Source organism: Callithrix jacchus, chromosome 5, assembly GCF_049354715.1.
Source record: "Callithrix jacchus isolate 240 chromosome 5, calJac240_pri, whole genome shotgun sequence".
Classification (NCBI taxonomy): Eukaryota; Metazoa; Chordata; class Mammalia; order Primates; family Cebidae; genus Callithrix; species Callithrix jacchus.
Genome location: NC_133506.1, coordinates 101,174,239 through 101,197,680, shown reverse-complemented (window position 1 = coordinate 101,197,680; position 23,442 = coordinate 101,174,239). Strand labels below are relative to the sequence as shown.

Genomic DNA, 23,442 nt, shown 5'->3' with positions numbered 1-23,442 from the left:
CTTGGTTTGTGTGCCCACTCCCCCATTTTTTTAACAAACATGAGTAATTTAATGTTGTCAGCTAAATCTTGTGACTTATTAGCAAAAATATATACATATTTAACTTTGAGGCTCTTACTTAGGTTTAGGTGAGTACCTAATGTTCACTGGCTATTAAAAATGTGGTTAACAAGGAAATAACTAACTTTAAATGATAATGTCTGTGAAAGAATTGAGTACGTGTAAATGGGATAAATGTTTTATGTAAACTTTTTGTGTAAATAAAATCTTAAAATTATTTTTGATTCTCATTGAATATGTGGGTCATGTCCAATTAAGAAAAGGTTGTGATATGGGGAAATGTGTTTTTAAAAATTGTGGAATTTCTTATCTATAATAGCCCGTATTTGATAGTTCAGGATCTCTTGCTTGCACAGGATATATGGTGATATTGGTGAACTTAAGGATACCGAATTGTGCATCGGGAATAATGTATTCATTATGTGGGTGTTTTCGGGGAGCCCTGGGTAACACTGCTGCCTCCAGCGTAGATTGAGTAGAAAAATTTAGAGTTGGCTTCCTGTTTGTTTTTGCTTCTAATTTTCATTTGTTTGCTGTTTACACTGTTTTGGGTTTTGCTTATGTATGCATATATATAAAACCATGAAGTTTTTAGTTTCTAGTGGAAGTTTTTTATTTGGTTCCATGAATAGTTATTTTGTTTCTTATGCATTTCTAGCAAGTCGTCATTTGTTCCATTTGTCTGGAATTTCTAGTCTCCCTTTGTGGGGTTCACAGGAATTGCTGAAGCACACCAGCTTCTTAACCTTAAACGAACTTTTTGGATATTAGGCTTCCTAATACTTTAAGTGTATTGAGTATATTTTCAAGTCATATTTTTCTCTCTCTACCTAATTTCTCCAGACTTTGTAAACTATTCATGAATGTTTTTTTTCTTGAGACGGAGGCTTGCTCTGTTATCTAGGCTGGAGTGCAGTGGCGTGATCTTGGCTTGCTGCAACCTCTGCCTCCTGGGTTCAAGCGATTCTTGTGCCTCAGCCTCCCAAGTAGCTGGGATTATAGGTGTCCACCACCATGCCTGGCTAATTTTTGTATTTTTAATTGAGGCAGGGTTTAACCATGATGGCCGGGCTGGTCTCGAACTCCTGACCTCAGGTGATCCATCCACTTTGGCCTCCCAAAGTGCTGGGATTACAGGTGTGAGCCACTGTGTCCGGTCTGTAAATATGCTTAATTCATGGCAATGTTTGTGTTTGCATATAGTTGAGCCAGGGTCACTAGGACTGCTCAGGAAGAGAGAACCCAGAAACCTGACACGCTGGCAAAAGGGTAAGAATTTCTTACCTGTTGGACCTCTGGACTCTCTCTCTCTGTGCACACCGGTTGAATGAATAGTAAAAGATTATAAGAAGGCATGGGAATATAAATTTTTGTAAACCTTTAACATAATAGGCTTCCCAAAATTACATTTCAACTTACATGTTTAGCTACATGGGAAGCACTGTCAAAATAAAAAAATGTTTAATTTTTTGTGGGTTATACGTCAGTGAATATTAATATATGTTACAAAATTGTATGGGATTTCTAAAATTCTAAATATGTCTGAGTATATGCTATCAATCATAATTATGTTTATTATGTTAAGTTACTGTAACCACAGAAATAACCAAATTTCCTTGTATAAAAGTGCTAACCCAAGTAGAATAAACATTGAGTACCAAGAAAATACTTTGGCAGATTTGCACGCTAAATCAGCTGATACTAAAATTGTTTAGATACACTATTTGAATGAACTCCATGGTCTAAGTCAAATTACCTATGATAACCCATCAGTTGTCAGTGCTGTGTACCTAAATTGGAGAAACAACTGGTATTCAAGAGGACATAAGTCCAACAGTAAGCATGGACTCATAGAGAACCAGGACGGCAAGCTTGCCCTTCCTGAGTTCTTAACGCTTTTATTATTAAAGGTTATGCATTCCGTGACTCATCACAGACAAGATAAAATGATCCAAATTAAATATATATTGGTGTGTTGACTTATACATCGCTAAAGTAGTTTATAACCAACGTTTTGTTTGTCAAATCCATATTCCTGGGAAGACAATCAAAGCTTCAGGTACATTTGGTTACCTCATGGGCCATTAATCATTTCAATTGTCATTTTCAATGCATGCTTTCTGGTTGTACAAAAGCTTTCCTATGTAAGAGGGCTGATGTTATAACAGTAGATTACTATGCTACAGTGTATTTTCACCAGGTAAAGAAAGCTTTTTATGGTTCACTGAGGACAATCAACCCCTTCGCAATCTAGAACCCAAAGATTGGATCTTATGAGAACATCTACTGTAAAATTATAGTTACGCAACAGACTTTAAATCCTATTGTGAAAGTTATGATAGAATTGGCTGAACAGAGAACTATCTGTGCAGCTGCTGACACTTGTGGCCTATGGAGAAATACATCAAATGAAGATTATAGAGATTTGTTGTAGGGGATTAACAGAGAGAGATTTCTTAGTTAAGTCAGTATATTCTTTAGCACATTCTTTGATCTATTTAATTTTAGGTAGTTTGGTTTATGGGGACCCTGGGTACAAAGTATGCTCCAAACTCTTGGTATTTGCTCCCAATAGTCATAATAATAATCTCCTTGTTGCGCTATATTCTCTCAAAAGCTTTACATGCTTGGATGCAGCTGTCTCTAGAATGTCAAATGGTCTCTCTTCAACTGGAATGACAAGAGCTGAAAGAAATGTGCGACCATGAGGATACCATAACCTATGAATGACGTGGTGAGACTGGAAACCCAAAATGATGGTAAATGAGAGTGGTACTAAACGTTGGTCACACTCTCACCCAAGTGAGAACCTGAACAAAAAGGGAGAATTTTTTTAAACAAAATTATGAGAGGCCAGTGTTTTGAACTGAGCTCATGCGCTAGGCCCCAACAAACCAAACCAAACCAAAACGTAGTTGCTTATTCTAAGACTTTAGGGAAACACATAGATCCTAAGAGAGACCAGGTTTTGTTTGTCTCCTGCAAACAGGATGTTCCACCATCAGGAGGTACCCCCTACTCAGTCCTCGTTCCCACCTTACAAAACCCACTGTTGTTTCACTGTTTCTCAGTGCGTTTCAAGACCAAATAAGTACCTTTATGATGGTGATAGTGACGTCAGTGATTAAAGTTTTGGTCAATTTCTCAAAAGAGGGAAATTGTTAAAACGAATTAAATATGGCTTGAGAAGGACTCCATACTAGTCTCCACTAGACAGAGTAGGGTGAGAGTTCCATGATCTCGTCCAACTATTGCAGTCCTTGTGGACGAACTATAACCCAACTTAGGAATATGTGCCTGTAAAAATAGCTGAGTCTTGGCCAATCCCAGCAACCCCAAATCAGGCCAGGAGATAAGGTACTTGTTAAAACATGGAAGGAGAGATCACCTGCTTTGGATGATAGTGGCCATTTTTATATTGCCTCCTTCCAAACTTATGGAATCACTTCCTTTGTAGTAATTAAGCACAATCTTTCAGTTAATCTCTACAACAAACATTGCTGACAGGATAGGTATCCACCCCCTGAGGTTCCTGTTAAATCTTTTAAACAAATTCATTTCCTCTCACACAGAGACCATCAAGCTTCAGAAGATCATGTGACAAGGTTTTCAGTCAGTTCTAGGTGAAGACACCACCCCTGGCCATCAACACGCCACCCTGTCTCCACCAGACAGAGTACGGTGAGAGTTCCATGATCTCTAATAGGTAGGGACTATGCCCCAAGTTGGCATGAAGCTGTTACAGTTCCTCATGTCTCTTAGCGGGAGATGAGGCAGGAAAATAGGGTCTGGAGGAAGGGAACCTAAGGGTTCACCCTGACTTCCTACAACCAAATCAAAAGGAGAACCCCCAGCTTTCCACACCTAAGTAACAGAACCAGACACTACTCCCTTCGCAACCCCAACTCCCCACTTTCTGCTTGGCAGATGGAAAATTGAAAGTACCTTTGATTGGCTTTCTGCAACCAATCAGACATTTGCATAGGAGTGTAACTTTGCAACTTCACTTCAGCCTCTGACTGGTTGTGGAAAACAACCAGTCAGACTGATTGTGGGGCCAAGTCTTCTTTTGCATAGGAGTGCAACTTTGTAACTTCACTCTAGCCTCTGACTGCTTGTTTTCTGCATAGGAGTGTAACCTTTGTAACTTCACTTCAGCCTCTGGTTGCTTTCCATGACCAATCGGACTGATTATGGGCCATCACTTCATTTACATGGGGTGAACACCAAGGGGCCTATGGGAAACTCTAGCCAGTATTTGATTCTGCAGATACCCAGAAGATTCTGCAACAGGGGCTTTTGAACCCCTGTGCTCAGGCCTGCTCCCAAACTGTGGAATGTACTTTCGTTTTCAATAAATACCTGCTTTTATTGCTTCATTCTTTTCTTATTTTGTTTTGTCTTAATTTTTTGTTCAAAATGACAAGAACCTGGACACTCTCAACGCGTAATAAGCCAAGATTGTGCCACAGCACTCCATCCTGGGCAAGAATGAGACCGTCTCAAATAAAACAAAATAAAACAAAAATATGAACCAAAAAAAATCACCTCTGTGGGCTGGATGTGGCCTTGGTGGTACCAGTTTGCCGACCCTGTGTCAAGCCGCCTGGGACTTTGGTACCTGTCACCGATACTGACCTTAGACCTGGACCACTGGGATCCTGCCCTGCACCCTATGCTTTAGTTGGCCCACTCCAGCTGTTCCCTTCTAGATCAAGCTCCTGGTACTCAGGACTCTGGAAATCCTTGTGCTAACAGACCTGAGCCTGCTTCCAAGGTCTGACTTCTATCCACCCGGGGCAGCCTGCACTGCCCGGCCTGAGCATCTTTAGAATGAAGGATGGCAGGGTAAGGGGTGTGTGTTTTCCTGAATGCGTGGGAGTCCCCCTTCAGTATGTGTGGAATGGGGTCGTGTGAGAATAAAAGCAGCCAGACTACCAGCAAGGGCCCTGCATTTGTACTCTCGCCCCTGGCTAGGCAGTTGTCAGGGGTGGGCCTGTTTGTCACCGCCCCGTGGATCAGGCTGTAAATAAGAGCGACTCCCAATTCACTCCTTACCCTGGGCCAGGCAGTCTGATGCCCATCACTCGACCCTACTACTAACTGAGAGCAGCCCCGTTTTACAGAGGGAGGCACAGAGGCTGAAATAAGTGGCCCACAGCTAGTGAGTGGCAGAGGCAGGGTTTCAATGGGACCGTCCGTGGCGGAGCAGACTGGCTCCGGGGGCCGACCCCCCTGCGGAACCCGTCGGCTCTCCCCGCCTGGGACGGCCAGCCCGGGGCGGGGCGCAGGCAGGGACCCTCCGCGCCCCCCTCTGTCTGCCGCCCGGGCGGGCCTCCGCGGGGGCGCGAGGAAGGGGTGTCGGGTCGCCAGGGACCGCCTCCCAGCTGCCCCGGCGCCCGCGTCCCGGCCCTGGCCGCCTGGGGGCCTGGCGGTGACGGCGGCGCCTGGCGGCGGGGATTTGGCTCGGGCCGGGGGCCCGGGCGAGGGGGCGTGGGGGCGCGGGGCTGGATTCCTCGGGCCGGGCGCTTCCCGGCATGCCCCGCTGCAGGCCCGCGCCCGCCCCGGACTTTGCCATCGGCGGGGCCGTCGCGGGAGCGCAGCGGGATGCGCCCCGGAGCCGCAGCTTGAGGTGGGTGAGCCCCGCCGGGTGGCACGGGGGCTCGGGCTGGCCGCAGCGAGTCGGGGCGGGGGCGCGGGACTCAGCCCGGCCGCCTTGGGGAGGGGAGGCCGGCGCCGCAGCTTTGTTCCCGCCGCGGGACCGCGCGCCCGAAGTTGGGGAAAAGAGTCGGGGCCGCGCCCAGGAGCGCTCCGGGCAGGCTGGGGGTCTCTCCGTCCTTCCCGGGGACGGAGTGGGCGTCCTGAGTGGACGGGCACGGGGAAGCGGGCAGGGTCTTGCGTCTGTTCTGTCCTTGTGGTCCAGAACCAGAGGGGAAGGGGGAAAGTAAGGGAGAAAGAGATCGAGAGAAACAGGAAAACTCGCCCAGCAGCACGCAGGGAAGAATACAGGGAAAGAAAAACACAAAGAAACGCCACACACACACACACACACACACACACACACACTGCAGAGAAGGACTGCGAACACACACTCCGAGGAACATTCAGCTCACACACAGGCAGAAGCTCACTCGAGAGAAACATCAGGTCACACACACCCAGAAACACACTCCGAAAACAGCTCACACACACTCAAACACTGAGTTCACACACACAAGCGCATGCAGAAAAACAGCTCACACTCAGAAACACACTCCAAGAAACACTCAGCTCACATACACAGAAACACGCTCAGAAAAACAGCTCATGCACACTCAGAAACAAACATACTCGGAGAAACACACTCAGCTCACACTTTGCTTACACACACCCAGAGAAACACACTCAGGAAACACTCAGAACGCACAGGAAGAGAGGAAACTGTGTGGTCTTGGAAGCCTGGGACAAGGGGAGGAGGAGAGACACTGAGAAGGGGGAGAAGAAGGGAGAGATGAGTAGAGAGAGAAACAGAGATAAAGGCAGACTAAGAGGAGACAGAAAGCACAAAGGCCTCAACTGAGGTGGATAAAAGGACTGATAGAGAAGCACATATCTAGAGAAACAGAGGCAGACCCTGATAATTGCCCCTCTCCCCCACCCTATCCCTCACAAAATCAGAGATACACACAGATGAATGAGGCAGATGCCAGGCTTCTCACCCTTGCTGTCAAGTGACCTCGAGGTGAGACAGCAGTTCTGTGAGACCTTTGAGAAAGGCCTCCTTGGCACTTTAAGCCAGGCATGTCCCAACCTTGTCTAGCTGGCAAACTCCTGCTCATCCTTCAAAACCCATCTCAGGCATCACCACTGCTGTGAAGAAGGCTTTCCCAGAAAGCATCATGCAAACCCAGTTACTCTCCTTTCTGTGTTCTTCCTCAGGAAGCACAGCCATGTGGAATTGAAGTGATTTGTCACCTATCTGCCTCTCCCACCAGCTCCTTAAGATCAGGGTCTCTGTCTTATTTATCTCCAGTCTCCAGTGCATGATACATAAAAAGTGATCAAGAAATACTTAGTGAATAGTGACTGAGAGCATTTGGACCCTCAAGACATGGAGGATAGAATTAAGTGCAAATAGAGGAAATGCACCATCCTGGTATTGTGAGGACTCCTAAGTCAGAGTGCCCTTTTTTCATGTAGGGAAATTAAAGCCCAGAGAGGGGAGAATGCTTGCACAGAGGCCAGCAGGAGGCCTGCAATGAAATAACAGTGACTATGTACTTCTGTGAGATGCCCTGGGCACCTGGCTTATGAGTTTAAAATAGGTGTGAAAGCCCCCTGTTCTCCAGTTTCTCTCTCCAGAGGCAGCTGCTGTTATCAAGTTACATTTTATGTTTGTTTGTGCATATCCATGCGTTTATACCAAAAAAATTTATTCTGTGCACACACTAGTATATACAAATGCACAGATTTCTTTCATTCTTCTTTTGTACACAAATAAAAGAATTCTATGAGGAAAAGAAATAGATGTGAAAGAGTCTCCTGAGTGAAAACAGGCAAGAGGCAATGGACACTTTAATGCCATTTCTAAGTTTCCAACACTGAAACTGACAATTAGAACTCTTTTCAGGACCTTTACAGTCTTCTTTGTTCCTTGGAAAGGAAAAGTGTAATGAGTGTCCATCTCAGTCTAAGTGGATGGCTTTCCACCTCCTGACTGCATATTGGACAACTTCTGTAACCTCTCTGAACCTCAGTTTCCTCAACTGTAAAATGGGGTTACTAATGTCCACTTCATAGGATTGTTGGAAGAGTTAGCAAAGTACCTGGTAGAGTAGATCCTCAGTAAATACAGTTTCATCTTTCCTCCTCTTTAGTGGTATTCTTTTGTGCATGTTTTTATGGATGTGAAAACAACTGCTAGTTAAAATGTTTCCTTTTGCCTAGGGTCTAAAAAGCTGTCTTAAGGCTGGTTGCTCACACCTGTAATCCCAGCACTTTGGGAAGCTGAGGTGGGTGGATCACTTGAGGTCAGGAGTTTAAGACCAGCCTGGTCAACATGGTGAAACCTTGTCTCTACTAAAAATACAAAGAATTAGCCAGGTGTGGTGGTGTGTGCCTGTAATCCCAGCTACTTGGGAGGCTGAGACGGGAGTATCGCTTGAACCCAGGAGGCAGAGGTTGCTGTGAGCCGAGATCATGCCGTTGGCAGCCATTGCACTCCAGCCTAGACTGTCTCCAAAAAAAAAAAAAAATGCCATTCTAGTCCAACTGGGGAGCAAATTCTTCTGATAAAGGAAAAGGCAAATTGGGGCATGGCATAATATGTACCTCGGTTCTCTTCAGGCCCTCAGGTCCCTGCAGGTGTTGTGGAGGAACCTAGCTCCTGCCATCCTCTCCCCCAGTTTGCCACTTCCAGCAGGTAAGACTCACTTGTCCCACTGTTTTTCATGGCGTCTTTACCAGATCTGCTGACCTAATGTTCTCTCAAGCTTTAGCCCGTGAGGAGGATGTGAGCAGGACTGAGTCAGGAGCCCCCTGAAGCATGGAGACCGTGGTGATTGTTGCCATCGGTGTGCTGGCCACCATCTTTCTGGCTTCATTTGCAGCCTTGGTGCTGGTTTGCAGGCAGCGCTACTGCCGGCCCCGAGACCTGCTACAGCGCTATGATTCTAAGTGAGTGAGCCCATGAAGGGGATGGAGTAGGGGTGGGCTCGAACAAAACAAAAAGAGAGGAACTTGTAGTTCAGTGTTAGGCAACTGTAACTCAGCTTTTTGGTTCTAAAATGGCACCTGCAGGTGTCCCTCCCGATAAAGACCTCAGAGTTCGAGAATGTTCCTTAAGTCTCCCGACATCCTGAGTCACCTCCTTCTCTGCTTCCTGAGCCAAGAAGAAAGTTGTGGAATATGTTCACCTAGCATAAACACTCAGCCATCTGTTCCAAACTGGCCACCTCACTTAGCAGTTGGATAAGCCAAATCACTTTCCAACCAGACCCACAGGAACAGCAATCAGATGCCCACACTTTGGCCACACATCTAAGCAACAAACATTTGGTTTTGTGAAATCCCCACTTAGGACTGTCTCTCTCTTTGCACAGCAGATTTTTTTTTTTTTTTCTTTTTTTTGAGATGAAGTTTCTCTCTTGTTGCCCAGGCTGGAGTGCAATGGTGCAGTCTTGGCTAACTGCAACCTCTGCCTCCAGGATTCAAGTGATTCTCCTGCCTCAGCCTCCCACGTAGCTGGGATTACAGGCATGTGCCACCATGCCCAGCTAATTTTTGTATTTTTAGTAGAGACGGAGTTTTACCATGTTGGCTAGGCTGGTCTTGAACTCCTGACCTCAGGTGATCCGCCTGCCTCGACCTCCCAAAGTGCTGGGATTACAAGCGTGAGCCACCATGTGTAGCCTGCCCAGCAGATTTCTTTGTGATACATTTTCTATGAAATACGTTTTGTAAGGATTCTTTTTTTCAATTCAGGGATGTTTTAATTGATAGACCCTTCAGGGACTAACCCTTAGTTTCTCTTGTCCTGTCTTAATTCTATCAGCATCTCTGCCAAGTGGTTCATAACTTAAAAATGTCCATTTATATGACCCAGGAAAGCTCTGTTGTTGAACAGAGTGCCATGGTATCTCATTTTCTAAAGTACCCTGTTGTAAAGTTGAAGGTGTTTTTACTTCTTTTGCTTTTCCAGTGTAACTAGGAAAAGGCAGGGTTATAGGGATGGGCCACAGTGGTTCACAGGAGTTACTCTGCAGACCAGGTAGGGAGCCCATGTAGGTTTGGGTAAGAGGAACCACTGCCTGTCTATAAAATGCAGGATTAAAGGGAAAGTCCATTGTAGAAGGATATAATTTTGTCCCAAAGGGATATCCCTAACATCTTTGTATTCAGGTAGTTACACCTGACTCTTTCTCTTGGTGGCTTATCTTACTCCGTTTCACTTTTCTTTTGTTTTAGTGCCCCTGGCCTGCCTCCCCCACTCACCGTCTAGCCATGTGCCCTGCCCTCACCTGCAGCCCCACTAGGCTTAGGTTTGGATCTGGGACAAGTGGTCTCTGCTCTAACTTACCTACTCCATCCTTATTTTACGGTGTATGTGGGCCTCAGTGAAGAGACGGTCAGCAGCAGTCACCTGTCATGAAACCATTTAACGGGGGCTTTTCTTCCAGGCCCATTGTGGACCTCATTGGTGCCATGGAGACCCAGTCTGAGCCCTCTGAGTTAGAATTGGATGATGTTGTTATCACCAACCCTCACATTGAGGCCATTCTGGAGAACGAAGACTGGATTGAAGATGCCTCGTAAGGCCACGGGGACTATTTGCTTTTCCACAGCACCCCCCACCCCAGGCTTCTGGCAAATGGCGCCCTTTGCTGGCAAAGTTGTCCCTTGCTGCTCTTTCCTGTGCCTTCTGTGTAATAGATGTGTGGTCAAGGTTGTTTCAACCATGCTGATGTGCTTGGGTTATCCTTCTGGTGTCCATAAATTGGACACTCAGGCTCCAGAGATGCAGCTTTTTTCTTTCAGATCTTTGGGATCTCCTCCATCCATCAGGAGCCCCTACATTTTGAGAAGTGGCTGCTACTCCACTGCCTTATCCATTTAGCCATCCATTCCCTGGGCACATGTTTATGGGGCATTATGTGCAGGGTACTGGGTCAGGTGCTATGGATATTGAAATGGTTGGAAAGACAGAGTTACACTCAGTATCACAGAAACTTTAAGAGATCCTTGCACACAGTCTAGTAGGCACATGGTGAGGGCAGTGTCTAGGTTTGCCTGGGCTGGGGAGGTCAAGCTGGATCTCACGGAAGGTATCACAGAGGAGGTACCTTTTGACTTGGGTCTTCAAAGATAAGGAGTTCCCCAGGCTGAGCACAGGGGAAGGACACATTGGGTAGGGGGAACAGTCTACCAGAAGCTTGAGAATTGTAATAAAGCATGACTCACTAGGTGTACAGTAGAACTTGCTGGAAGAGTAGATTGGGTGTGGGGAGGGGAAGGGAAGGGAGGTGCTCCCTCATTTAACTCATGGGCTGGTTCATTTTGACACTGTGCCCACTGGTCAGGGCAAGTTGAGGAGCAGAGGTGGGAGCTGGAGGGTGGTCAGCCCCTCCAGATGAGCACTGATGACTTCTTCTTGTTTCCCCAGGGGTCTCATGTCCCACTGCATTGCCATCTTGAAGGTAACCATCTCTCATTTCTCTGTGGGATGACGGAGAATTGCAAAGCACCGCTGTGCTTAGACAGAGTAGAACGGGACCTTAGATAGGGTGCTGACCCCTCACAAGAGGCCTTTCCCTTAACCTGACACTTGGGATTTTTGCAGTTTACTTCCCCTCTGGCCTGCACTGGTTGTTTACAGAATCTCAAGGCTATTTCAAAGGCTTTATTTCATCTGGTCTTCTTAATACAATATCTTGGGAAAGGCAGCCTAGGTAGATAGCCACCATTTCATCCACCACGGAGAAAGCTGTGGATGCCTGAGACCAGGTAGCTGCCAAGAGAAATGGGGTTTTCCTGCTTCCCCCTGCACTCTTTTTTTCACTAACAGAGAGTTTAGGCCTGTATGGTGAGTTGCTTTCTGTATTTGGATTTTTGCTGTGACTAGAGAATCATCATTAGCCCTCTCTGGCTATGACTGTAGTCAGCCAAATGGGACGATCGGTGTTACAAAACCAAACCAGACATACTTCAATCTGAAGACAGAGGATTTTTTTTCTTTGAATGCCTGGAATCTTTGAAAAATTGCATCCAATTTGCATTTTGGATAATTTTATGGTTTTAGCATTTGTTTTCAGTTGTTGCCTGATAATATCCTACCTAACAGACTAATAGTTATACTGAAATACTCAGCAGTTGAAAATATCAGGGTTTTTTTTTTTTTTACATCAGTAACCTAAGTAATCACACATTTATCTCTTTGATGAATAATTATTCAAGATTTCAAAAGAAATAACTGTCTTTAGTGTCATTCAGTAGAAGGTATTATTAATAAAACGTTCTTTACCCCACCTCTTCTTTGGCTGTGTCTCAGGAGATGGATAAATGCCTAGTAGGAAGTTATCATCTCAGATTCCAGGCTTAGTTAATTCCAAGAAGCTCTTTGGATATACAGCTATGGCTATAGATATAAATATAGTTATTGATATAGCTAGGTAGGCATAATGAATAGAGAATGATGCTATACTACATTTCCCTTCTCCCAGCCAATATGTGTCCTGGGGCTGGGTTTTGTCTCTTGCCCTTGTCTATTAGGAGGATAAATGGCACCTGTGGTGTGAGATGAATCAGCTGAAGGGAGTCATACTGAATTGGAATCAGTTTCTACCCCGGAACCTCAGATCAAAGGAGAAGGCTTCTAAGTCCCCTCTTGGGCTCTTAAGACCCTTTTGCTAGGTGGCCTGCCCTTGAGTCTCTGTGGTAGGAGCAGGGAGAAGGGACTGGGCTAACTCCTGTGTGGGACTTTGGGCTTCTCTTTACTTTCCAGCTCCAAGTATAGGTCAGGCAGAGGTGCTTCTTTGCCATGGACAGAGGCGCACCAGGTTGGTTGGTTCTAGCATGGGGAGGCCTGGAAAGGGGAAGCAAGCTCTGGGGTGGCCAGCTCTGTGGGTGGACAATGAAGAAGGCTGTATGTCAGTCTTGCCTTTTTCCTGCTTTTCCTAAGGTCCTTTCATCATCCGCTTGACAAATATGCTAATGTATTACCTGAGAAAATTGTCGAACTAAGTGCAGTTACTGGAGCATGTGTGTAAAGGGAACAGTTGCCCTTTATCCATCTCTGTTCCTGAGAGTGCCCTGCTGGAGCTACTTATTCTTGTGGGAGACTAAACCATGAGATGAAGGAATAGAAAAAGAAAGCAGGTTTTTCCTCTAAGTGAGAAGGTGAAATTGGAGCACATGATTTTTCTTAGACAGATTATTTCAGCTTAGACTTCTCAGAGCCAACACCCTGCCCTTGATCTGCACCCCCCACTGCACTTCCTCTCCTAGCCATGCCCTTGGCTTTTGCCACTTCCCACCCGTTCCCTCTCATCTCTGTACTTTTCATATCCATTTGGCTGTTACGTTAGGGGGCCAGCTGCGATAAGACTCATGGCAGGGCCCGATTCGTCTTTGGGGTCCGGTTGGGGGTGGGGAGTGGTGAGACCCTGAGTGGAGCCTGGTCAGCTCTCATCTCTCTCCTCCCTGCTGCATTAGATTTGTCACACTCTGACAGAGAAGCTTGTTGCTATGACAATGGGCTCTGGGGCCAAGATGAAGACTTCAGCCAGTGTCAGCGACATCATTGTGGTGGCCAAGCGGATCAGCCCCAGGTGAGCGATTGGTGGCCTCGTGGTCCCACACTCCATGAGGGAAGAGAGGGGGTGGAAGCTGGGGTAGCCGCAGAGCCAGGCTCTTCTGCAAAACAGCACAGGCAACTTTAGTTATCTGTTTACCACACATTTACAGAGTGAGCAGGAGGGTTTAGATACCCAGACTTCCCAGCTAAGGTGGGCTCCCAGCATCTCTACCTGCAGTGTGACCCATCTGAGAAGGCTTTGAGAAAGCTCCAGCAGGTGCCTAGTCCTGACTCTGTCCTAGACTCTGCCCTGCAGAGCCCATGGCGGCTCCTCTTTCCCAGCTATACACCAGCTCCCCTGGCTGATCCGCTTGGCCAGCGTTTTTCCCAGGCCAGCATTTCCCACAGATGCCCACACCCCTGTCTCTGCCTGAACCTGTATTGAGTCTGGCATGGGGGACCTACTCTGGCTGTGCCCACTGCCCCATCCCTGGCCCAGGCCAGCAGCCTCCAGCACTGGGTGGAAGCTGAAACCATATGGTATTCAACCTCCCCAATTCCAGGCTGCCTGCGAAATCCCATGTGGGAGGCAACCAGCAGGATTGTAGTCAACAGCGACACCCCCTCATTTGGGCTTGATTCTGTGAAGAAAAATAAAGCCTTTTTCTTAGAGCCAAGGGCTGTGCTAAGTTTGTGCTGCCATCTGATGGCTGGTATGCTGATGTGCCTGAGAGGAGGGTTGGGGCCAGGATGTTTTCTCTGCCCGCCACCTGGCCCCTCCACCCACCCAGGAGGGCACCTCTGTCTGCTTGGTGAAACAATGGCACTGCTGTGAGTTCCAGGGGCCCACACATTTCTTGTTGCCATGGCCCCGGGTAAATCACGAGGAACCAGCCCTTTCTCTGCCTCAAGATTAACCAAATAAAAACGACCAGTTTTCGGGGTTGCCATGTGAGCTCCTCTGAGAGAAGACATGACCTAGGCAGCTTGAACTCGGTCCAGGTAGTTTAGTGAGTTGAGAGAGTGGGAGGGGATAATCCAGGGAGGGACTCAGCCCAGAACAGTTTCCGGCTTTCTCTGGAGTTGATCCAGTGGGGTGTAGCTACATGGTCGGCCCCTGGCCTTATAAGAACCTGCATCTCAGGCTCTGGGTGGACACCAGGCATTCCTTCTCCATTATTTTATTTATTTACTTACTTATGTATTTATTTTTTGAGAGAGAGTCTCGCCCTGTTGCCCAGGCTGGAGTGCAATGGTGTGATCTTGGATCACTACAACATTCGCCTTCTGGGTTCAAGTGATTCTCCTGCCTCAGCCTCCTGAGTAGCTGGGATTACAGGCATCCGCCACCATGCCCATCTAATTTTTAGTAGAGACGGGGTTTCACCATGTTGGCCAGACTGGTCTCAAACTCCTAACCTCAGGTGATCCACCCACCTCGGCCTCCCAAAGTACTGGGATTACAGGCGTGAACCACTGTGCCTGGCTAATTATTTTTGAGATAGAGTCTCCCTCTGCCCCCTAGGCTGGAGTGCAGTTGCTCGGTCTCAGCTCACTGCAACCTTCACCTCCTGGGTTCAAGGGATTCTACTGCCTCAGCCCCCTGAGTAGTTGGGATTACAGGCACTTGCCACTGCACCACACTAATATTTGTATTTTTGGTAGAGACAGGGTTTCACCATGTTGCCCAGGCTGGTCTCAAACTCCTGACCTCAGATGATCAGCCTGCCTCCACCTCCCAAGTGTTGGGATCACAGATGTGAGCCACCGTGCCCGGCCTCCTTTCCCATTATTTTTAAAGATTCTGCACTGTCATATCTGCTAGACCGTTCATCATCCTCTCTGTACCTTTTAAGAGTCAGCTGGAGGCCAGGCAGATTCCTGTGATACGGGTTACAAGGCAGCACTTTGATGAGGCTGAGGTTCTGTGTGGGCCTGGGTGAGTGGGATCAGCACTGGTGCTAAGGTGAGGGTGTGGCATTGTCCGGGGAGAGGACCTGCCCTGGTGCTCACGGGCCTGTCCTGAAGAGCCCCTCGGACTACTTCTAGTATGCTTCCTGCCATAATTCAGCCAGGGTCTTTGCTTTGTCCTTTTGCCCTCATATTTCTTTCTCCTTCTGGCCATGTTTTGTCCCCATTGTTTTTCCTGCTCCATTTATCCCACACAGTGTGTTGATGGCCTATTAGTCTCGAGGAGGTGGCTTTAGCTCCGGGGCACTAGAGAAAGGGGCTGACTGAGACAGGCGCCGAGGGTGACTGTGTCTCTGGATGTCCTCACTAGCTCCACAGCCCAGCTCCACAGCCCTGAATACGAATGTTTGAGGCCATCTTTTTTTCAAGTGCTTTCAGAAATCAAACAATACATCTTTATTTTTTCTTCCTATTGAGTGTTCACAAGCAAAGATTTGGAGCAAAACCTTGTGCCACACAAATCAGAATGAATTGTAGTTCCTTTCTGAACTTGATTTTAAAAAATTAACCATGGAGAGAAGAAATCCAGTATAGCAGTTTGAAGCCAGATTAAACTCACGGCTTTCTTTTTCGGTGTCTTATATACCTTTAGCTTTGTATTTTTTTTTTCCCGAATACAAGAGTAATCAATACTTGTAAAAATGTAAAATACTGCAGACATAGATGATCTGGAAAGTCTACCCCCTCCCAATTGTAGGAAGTAGCCACTATTAAGTGGTGAGTGTTCTCCAGGTCCTTCCCAACCCCACATTTCAGAGCTTTTGTTTATCTATCTTTATGCAAATGACAGATCGAGCTTTATATATTATTTGGCAATTTGCCTTTTTAATACAGTAGTAATCTTGAACATCATTCCATATGTATGACTGTATTTTTAAAAACCCCTGGAACTGTAACAAAACTGGAAAACAAAATAGTCTCTACAAAGAGGTGTTTGTGCCTAAGTGTGTGAGAATGCAGAAGCAACTGGAGAAAGAACCATTAAAGACTGGGTCTGGAATATCAACAGAGAAGAATTGGAATAAAGATAGAAAGGAAGAATGGGGCTGGGCGTAGTGGCTCACACCTGTAATCCCAGCACTGTGGAAGGCTGAGGTGGGTGGATCAACTGAGGTCAGGAGTTCAAGACCAGCCTGGCCAACATGGTGAAACCCTGTCTCTTTTAAAAATACAAAAATTAGGCGGGCATGGTGGCACATGCCTGTAATCCCAGCTACTTGGGAGGCTGAGGCAGGAGAATTGCTTGAACCTAGGAGGTGGAAGTTGCAATGAGCTGAGATCGTGCCACTGCACTCCAGCCAGGGTAACAGTGTGAGACCCTGTCTCAAAATAAAAAAAAATAAAATAAAAAGGGAAGGAAGGAGAAAGATCAGGAAAGTGAAGTACTGAACACCTTTTGCCTCTGGACAGGGTGGATGATGTTGTGAAGTCGATGTACCCTCCGCTGGACCCCAAGCTCCTGGACGCACGGTGAGAGTTGGGGTGGGGCGCACGTTCCCTTTTTCATGTTGAGGTCCACAACAGTTTTATTAGATCTGTGAGGCTGGCTGACTGGCTTGTGTTTGGAGGGTGGCTTTGCAGCTTCCTGAGAATACCTTGGGTGCCATTTACTTGAGTGAGTGGCGCCTGACTGGTAACAGAGGCCAGTCCTCTCCCGAAACCCAAGAGAAGAAAGAGTCAGTCTTAGATTTTAAATTTTTATGATTAGACATCCAGCCATGTTACATCCTAACTGTGCCTTCCCTTCCACCTTACCCCTTCTCCCCTCTGATTTTTGGACCCCAGAAGCAGACATGCCTTAGCTGTGAGTGGTGTCTAGTGGGGTGGTGGGGCAGTGGTTTCCAGAGCAGTGAGAATGGAGGTGACAGGTCAGCCACAGCTATGCTCACCTGCCACCAGACATGCTCGTACACACAGTGTACTTATCCCTATGAAATTGTTATGTTCCTGTACCAGATGCAACCCATTTAAGAAATATAGATTCTTTCCTGCCTTGGATTTATATGATTGCTGATCTGGCCACTGTTCATATGCATGTAACAGTGGCCAGATCAGCAGCAGGTCGCAGTGCTTCAGCTTTGGTTTCTCTGCCTTACGCCTACTGCTGCCCCAGCTTTGTCCATGGGTTAATAATCTGTAATGCATTCTCAAATGTATCATGGTACTCACTATATAAAAGGTATTCTATAGTGAATCTTTCAACACTGAAAAACACTACTTAATTTTCAATTAATTATTATTATTTTTTGAGTTGGGTAAACCAGCCCTGGACCTTACTGATTTGTAATCAATAAGGAATGTTCAGTTGAGGGTGTGTCTGTCCTACGTTTAAGTGGGCAGCAGTTGGGGATGTGCTCCTCGATTGCCCATATCCGACTGTTTCACAAAGCGCTCTTTACGGAGATGTTAATAGGCGTGTTGCAGAAAATGGCTTCCACAGCCTTAAATAAGCTTAAGAGAAACAACCTGTTATATTCTCCTCTTGGAGCTTTATCAGGTAAATCTCAGAAGGCTCTGAGACAGGCTTCAGTTAACCTTGTTTAACCCAGCCATCTCCAAATTTATTTGAGCATGGAACCAACTTTAAATTACATACTTACCAACATCCTAGGGAAGGATGTGCAGTGCAGTTTGGGAAATACTAGTTTAAAAGTCTATCTATTTGGGCTTTTGTGTAAAGTCCCTAATTTCCTAGGAAACCTGATCCTAATTTTTTTTTTTCTCTTAGGACAACTGCCCTGCTCCTGTCTGTCAGTCATCTGGTGCTGGTGACAAGGAATGCCTGCCATCTGACCGGGGGCCTGGACTGGATTGACCAGTCACTCTCAGCTGCTGAGGAGCATTTGGAAGTTCTTCGAGAAGCAGCCCTAGCTTCTGAGCCAGATAAAGGCCTCCCAGGACCTGAAGGCTTCCTGCAGGAGCAGTCTGCAATTTAGTGCTTACAGGCCAGCAGCTAGCCATGAAGGCCCCTGCTGCCATCCCTGGGTGGCTCCGGGTGGCTCAGCTTAGCCTTCCACTTTTTCCTGTAGAGTTAGTTGTTCTCTACGGCTTAAGAGTTCAGCTGCGTGTGCATAGTAAAGCAGAAGATCCCCGTCAGTTTATGCCTCTGTTGCAATTGCAAATTGTGGCTGGTGAGTGGCAGTCTAATACTACAGTTAGGGAGATGCCCTTCACTCTCTGCACAGAGGAACGTTGAAAACTGGTGGACTGCCAGCTTTATTTAGCTCACTTAGTATTTTGAAGAAAATTGAGCCACCATCTAAGAAATTAAGAAGTTTCACATTAAAATTAGAATTTCTGGCCTCTCTCGATCAGTCAGAACGTGTGGCAATTCTGATCTGCATTTTCCGAAGAGGACAATCACTTGAAACTAAGTAGGAGTTGCTTGTTTTGACAAGGCTTGTACTCTCTCACCTGGCCTGTTTCATTTATATGTATTGTCTGCCTGGTCCCTGAGGCATCTGAATCTCTCCTTCCCCTTACAGGTTTGGGTTCAAAGCTGAGTACTACCAAGTTGATTTCTTTTTTTATCATTATGCCTGCAATTTTACCTAGCTACCACTAGGTGGATAGTAAATTTATACTTATGTTTCCCTCAAGTGTGTGGTTATTGAGTCAAATTCATATGCATGGTGTATGGTGGGACATACTTAGCTGGAAAGAGAGAACCTAGGAGTCCTGATGATGATTTCTGTGTATGTCTCAAAATGAGATATTTAGGCTGGGTACAGTGGCTCACACATGTAATCCTCACACTTTGGGAGGCCAGGGTGGGTGGATTGCTTGAGCCCAGGAGTTTGAGACTAGCCTGGGCAACATGGTGAAACTCATCTCTACAGAAACTACAAAAATTAGTTGGGCATGGTGACACATGCCTGCAATCTCAGCTACTTGGGAGGCTGAGGTGAGAGGATCACTTGAGCCCAGGAGGTGAAGGTTGCAGTGAGCCCTGATTACAGCACTGCATTCCAACTTGGGCAACAGAATGAAACTATGTCTCCAAAACATATATGTAATATATTTAAAGACCTCTTGGAGTTGAGGCAGAAGTGAAGATACCATTGTGAAGTAGTTTCCACATTAACAATAGCAATGACATGAAGGATGTGTTCCCCCTTTCTTCTGATATTAATATTTGTTCGTTTTGCAAATTTTGCAAGATGAGGGACATTTTTATGACTTGAAACTTTTAATATCTGTTCATTTTGCAGATATTGAAAGACGAGGAGCATTTTGATGACCCAGAATCACAATTATATAATTTGGATACACACCCGAATGGCGTAATTCCTATCATAAGCCTGTAGGAAGCCTGAAGTTCTTCACTTCGCAGGCTCTCAGAGCCAGCTTGCTCTTGGGAGAAGGGCCTAGTACAGGGGCTGCCTGGGTTCATAGTCTACGCTGCCAAGCATATTTGGAGCTGCTTATCTATTCCCAGGTCATTTTCTCTGTCCTAACTAAAGTGAGAAGATTCCTCAGCTGCATTCTAGGGAACCAGAAACCCATATTCCCAAATCCAAGATTGGGACCTGGTTTGTCTTTCCATTTGGGCACGTTTCATTCTCTCCAGGAAAACAGGCCACTCACAACCTGCACCATGTACACCAAACCCCAGGTCGGGGACGGAGTCAGGAGAGGGAAGCTGGAGCTCCACTCTCATGGCCTAAAGGATGGATTCTGGATGCATTCCAGGGGACCCCTTATTGGATTGTCGGCTTCCATCAACCCTAAAAGCATTAAGTGGTAAACTTCCCTGTCCTGTCAAGCTGTGAATGGGAACTGTATACAAAGCCATTTTGACTTTTCTAGTTAAGGCCTCCACAGTAGACATCCAGAGTCCTCCTATTTTGTCTTTTTACCTCCCTGTCAAAGCCTGTTTTCATAATTAGACTGGAAACGAATTCATGCTAAGGTTGCAATGGCTGCCACAGTTGTAAGTGTCCCATGCATTTTAACCTGCACCAGAGCTCTAAGCCAAAGAGAAGTAGTTTTAAATTGGCATCTGAAATACCTCCCACCTGGTGTGTGTGTGGGGGCAGAGAGCTTTCCCCACACTTCTGAAGCAATGCCCAATGTCGATTACCTTCTCAGAGTCCTGGCAAATCCTGGCACACTGGTTTTCTTGATCCCTGAGATGCTGCCCTTTCATTTGTGAGGAGAGGTTGATGTTGGAAGTGTCTGCTGGACTGTAGGATTTCTGAACCCCTTGCTGTGTAGTTTTTCTTTCTAGTGCTGGACAAGCAAGAAACCTCTGGATAGGCTGGGCAGGGCAGCTTATGCTTGTAATCCCAGCACTTTGAGAGGCCAAGGCAGGCAGATTACCTGAGGTCAGGAGTTTGAGACAAGCCTGCCTAACATGGCAAAACCCCTCTCTACTAAAAATACAAGAAATTATCTGGGCATGGTGGCAGGTGCCTGTAATCCCAGCTACTCAGGAGGTCAAGGCAGGAGAATCACTTGAACCTGGGAGATGGAGGTTGCAGTGAGCTGAGATTGCGGCACTGTACTCCAGCCTGTGCGACAAGAGAAAAACCCCACCTCAAAAAAAAAAAAAAAAAAAAATAGAAGCCTCTAGATTAAGAAGTTGGTGTTGGTGGCTGATGGTTGAAGTGGAAGCAGTCTTTGGGGTAGGAGGCAATGCCACTCCACTAGGCCCTTCTGGAGGTGGCTGAAGTTATTTCCTCCCTTGGAAGGGGCTGGTGGATGAGTGCCAGGGATCTCAGGACTGTCTCTGTGCCAGGCGTGGTTTCCCAGGCAACAGATACATTCCTAAGTCCCTAGTTCACTTGCGTCTATGTACATGGTGGTAGAGCCTTCCTTCCATGTCTCCCTATTCCCCTGGAATAGGAGCATCAGACTCAAATTCTGATGAAGAAGAAATTACTTGGTGATAGGAATTCAATGTGAAGAGAACAAGATATTTGATGTTAGACAGAATTAGATTTAAATTTTGGCTCAGTGACTTACAGTGTGAGCTTAGACAACTTATTAACATTCTGGCCCTTAGCATTCTCATCTGTATGATCAAGGCTACTGTCATTGGGTTGGTATGTCAATCAAATGAAAGGGTATGTGTAAGCTGCCCAGTTGTGTGCCTGGTTCTGATTAGCCAATGTTAACCCCTCTCTCTCCACAGCTTCCCATTCTTTGATGCTGCTGACCTAGATGGCATCACCTCAGTTACCATGGCTTGGTCCAAACAGCAGCTTCTGTTCATGAGCTCTGGAACTGACTGGCTAAAAGTCTGGAATCACTGCAGTAGGGAGAGTAGCCTTGTCTCTGCACCACCACAAGTTTATGCATATGGAGATATACAAAGCCGTCAGCCTCTTATCAGTGTTCAAAGGGTTGATTGTGCAAGCTCACATTCCTCCAGAGAACCTCCCCCAGCTGGTGAGATCTCTGAGAGGGAACACATGTTCCTGGCATCTGACTTACACTGGTGCTCACCCTGACCTGCCTCATTCCAGGAGTTCCTTCTTTTCAGGGACCCTGCATGCCCACACGAGCGGACCTTTAGAAAATGGCCTATAGTTCAAAGGCCCTGCATTGCTTTATGACCTTGGAAATGTGGGGAAAGTGTCAGATGAAGAATTTCTATCCTCCTGATCTCCCACTGTCTCCCATAAATGCATACCAAGAGCTTACTGTGCAGGAGGGGTCGTGCTAGATGCTGGAGCTATGGAACAAAAGGCATAAACACTCCCCTTAAGGCACAAGAGAGACAAATGAGCAGCTGCTTGAGCCATGGGTGTAGCCAGCACTGTGATGGAGGGGACTACAGGATGGGGCCGTGGGCACACAGAGCAGGAACAGGGCAGGGGTGGGGTTGAAATAGTCAGGGAAGAGCTGCTGCCTGAATGGAGACTTGACAAGGAGGAAGAGGGAGTCAGGCATCAGAGCAGAAAATGGTCCCAGCTACTCAGGAGACAGAGGTGGGAGGATCACTTGAGTCTGGGAGATGGAGGCTGCAGTGAATCTTGATAGAGCCACTGCACTGTAGCTTGGGTGACACAGCGAGACCCTGTCTCAAAACACACACATATACACACGCACAGAAAGTGCTGGGGGAAATAATATGGTTGTGTTGTGTTTGCTTCTGGTGGGTCTCACTCTGTCTCTACCAGAAAGGCTGATGAGCAATTTTGAGAATTTGAGGCAAAATTTGTTCCTCCTGTTTCATCCTATTTGTATGTTTATACCCATTTTACAGGTAAGGAGATGGAAGCAGAAAGATCAATAATTCTCCTGGAGTCTCAAAATGAGTATGAATCAGAGCAGGATCTTCAACTCCCCAGCTTGCATTTTTAACTGGCACATCTTTCTGCCTGGCTGCAGCAGGTAGGAAATCCATCATAGAAGGGAAGGAACAGACATGAGACTCATTCCATTCTCTTCTAGTTCTAATCTTTTTCATGAAAAAAAAAAAAAAAATGGTGGTTGTGACCCATGAATTAATTTCATGGCTCACTGATTGGTTACAACCCACAAGATGATAGAACATGAGTACTAAAATGAGGGCTGGGGCATGGGTGGGATAATTCCTCTCCTTCCAAAATGACTTAATTTTATCCATTTAAAATAAAATTTGCATTTACCAGAATAGTGGCAAAAATTTATGGTACAAAATAGAATAATTGATTTATTACGTGATTGATTAGTTCAAGAGTCATCTGTTGAGCATTTGCACTGGATCAGGCCCAGAGATGTAGGAATGAATAAAAAGATAATGCCTCTCTTGAGGCGCATATGATCTAAGGTGGAAAGAAAACCATAAAGAGTCATTTTCAATACAGCGTGGTAAGGGCTAAGGGAGGGGATGTGTGTGTGATGACGGCACAGAGCAGGGCCACCAAACCCAGGTTGTGAGAGTTTCCTAAAGGTGGTGACATCTCAGAATTGTCTGTCAAGGAGGAATAGGCTTTAGGAGAAGACAGGGTGGGGTTGGGGAAGGTGGAAGTGGAGGACAGAACATCCAGGCAGGGCCATCTGTGCAGACATGACATTCCATGCCATGGTCAGGTCATGTCAACTGGTTCAGTACTGCAAGCGTCAGGTGGGAGGTGAGACTGGAGAGGAGGGTGAGGATGAGACTCCAGAGAGTCTCATAGGATTAGCTGAGGTTTTTGGACTTTTTCTCT

At 46.4% G+C, this 23,442-nt stretch overlaps 2 protein-coding genes across 5 annotated transcripts in view; both read left to right on the top strand.

Moving 5' to 3' along the window:
* Positions 1-4,622, top strand: part of H2BN1 (H2B.N variant histone 1) — a 39,128-nt gene extending 34,506 nt beyond the window's left edge. For 2 of the 3 annotated variants that reach the window (XR_013535784.1, XR_008481595.2), the window contains 2 exons: positions 2,678-2,819; positions 3,633-4,439. The gene's annotated coding sequence lies outside the window, so the exon portion shown is untranslated. Of the gene's footprint in view, positions 1-2,677; positions 2,820-3,632; positions 4,440-4,487 lie in introns of those variants that run through there. The other variant, XR_013535785.1, reaches the window with a different exon arrangement.
* A 1,011-nt stretch (positions 4,623-5,633) lies between these two features.
* Positions 5,634-18,895, top strand: TMEM98 (transmembrane protein 98). Of its 2 annotated transcripts, XM_002748376.5 has the most exons (8): positions 5,634-5,692; positions 8,386-8,461; positions 8,532-8,715; positions 10,218-10,349; positions 11,201-11,234; positions 13,249-13,364; positions 16,712-16,771; positions 18,030-18,895. In XM_002748376.5, the coding sequence occupies exons 3-8, from the start codon at positions 8,585-8,587 to the stop codon at positions 18,235-18,237; spliced, it is 681 nt and encodes a 226-aa protein (XP_002748422.1). In that variant the 5' UTR covers positions 5,634-5,692; positions 8,386-8,461; positions 8,532-8,584; the 3' UTR covers positions 18,238-18,895. The 2 variants fall into 2 exon arrangements, with proteins under 2 accessions (XP_002748422.1, XP_078229982.1); XM_078373856.1 differs by lacking the exon at positions 10,218-10,349.
* The last annotated feature ends 4,547 nt before the right edge of the window (positions 18,896-23,442 follow it).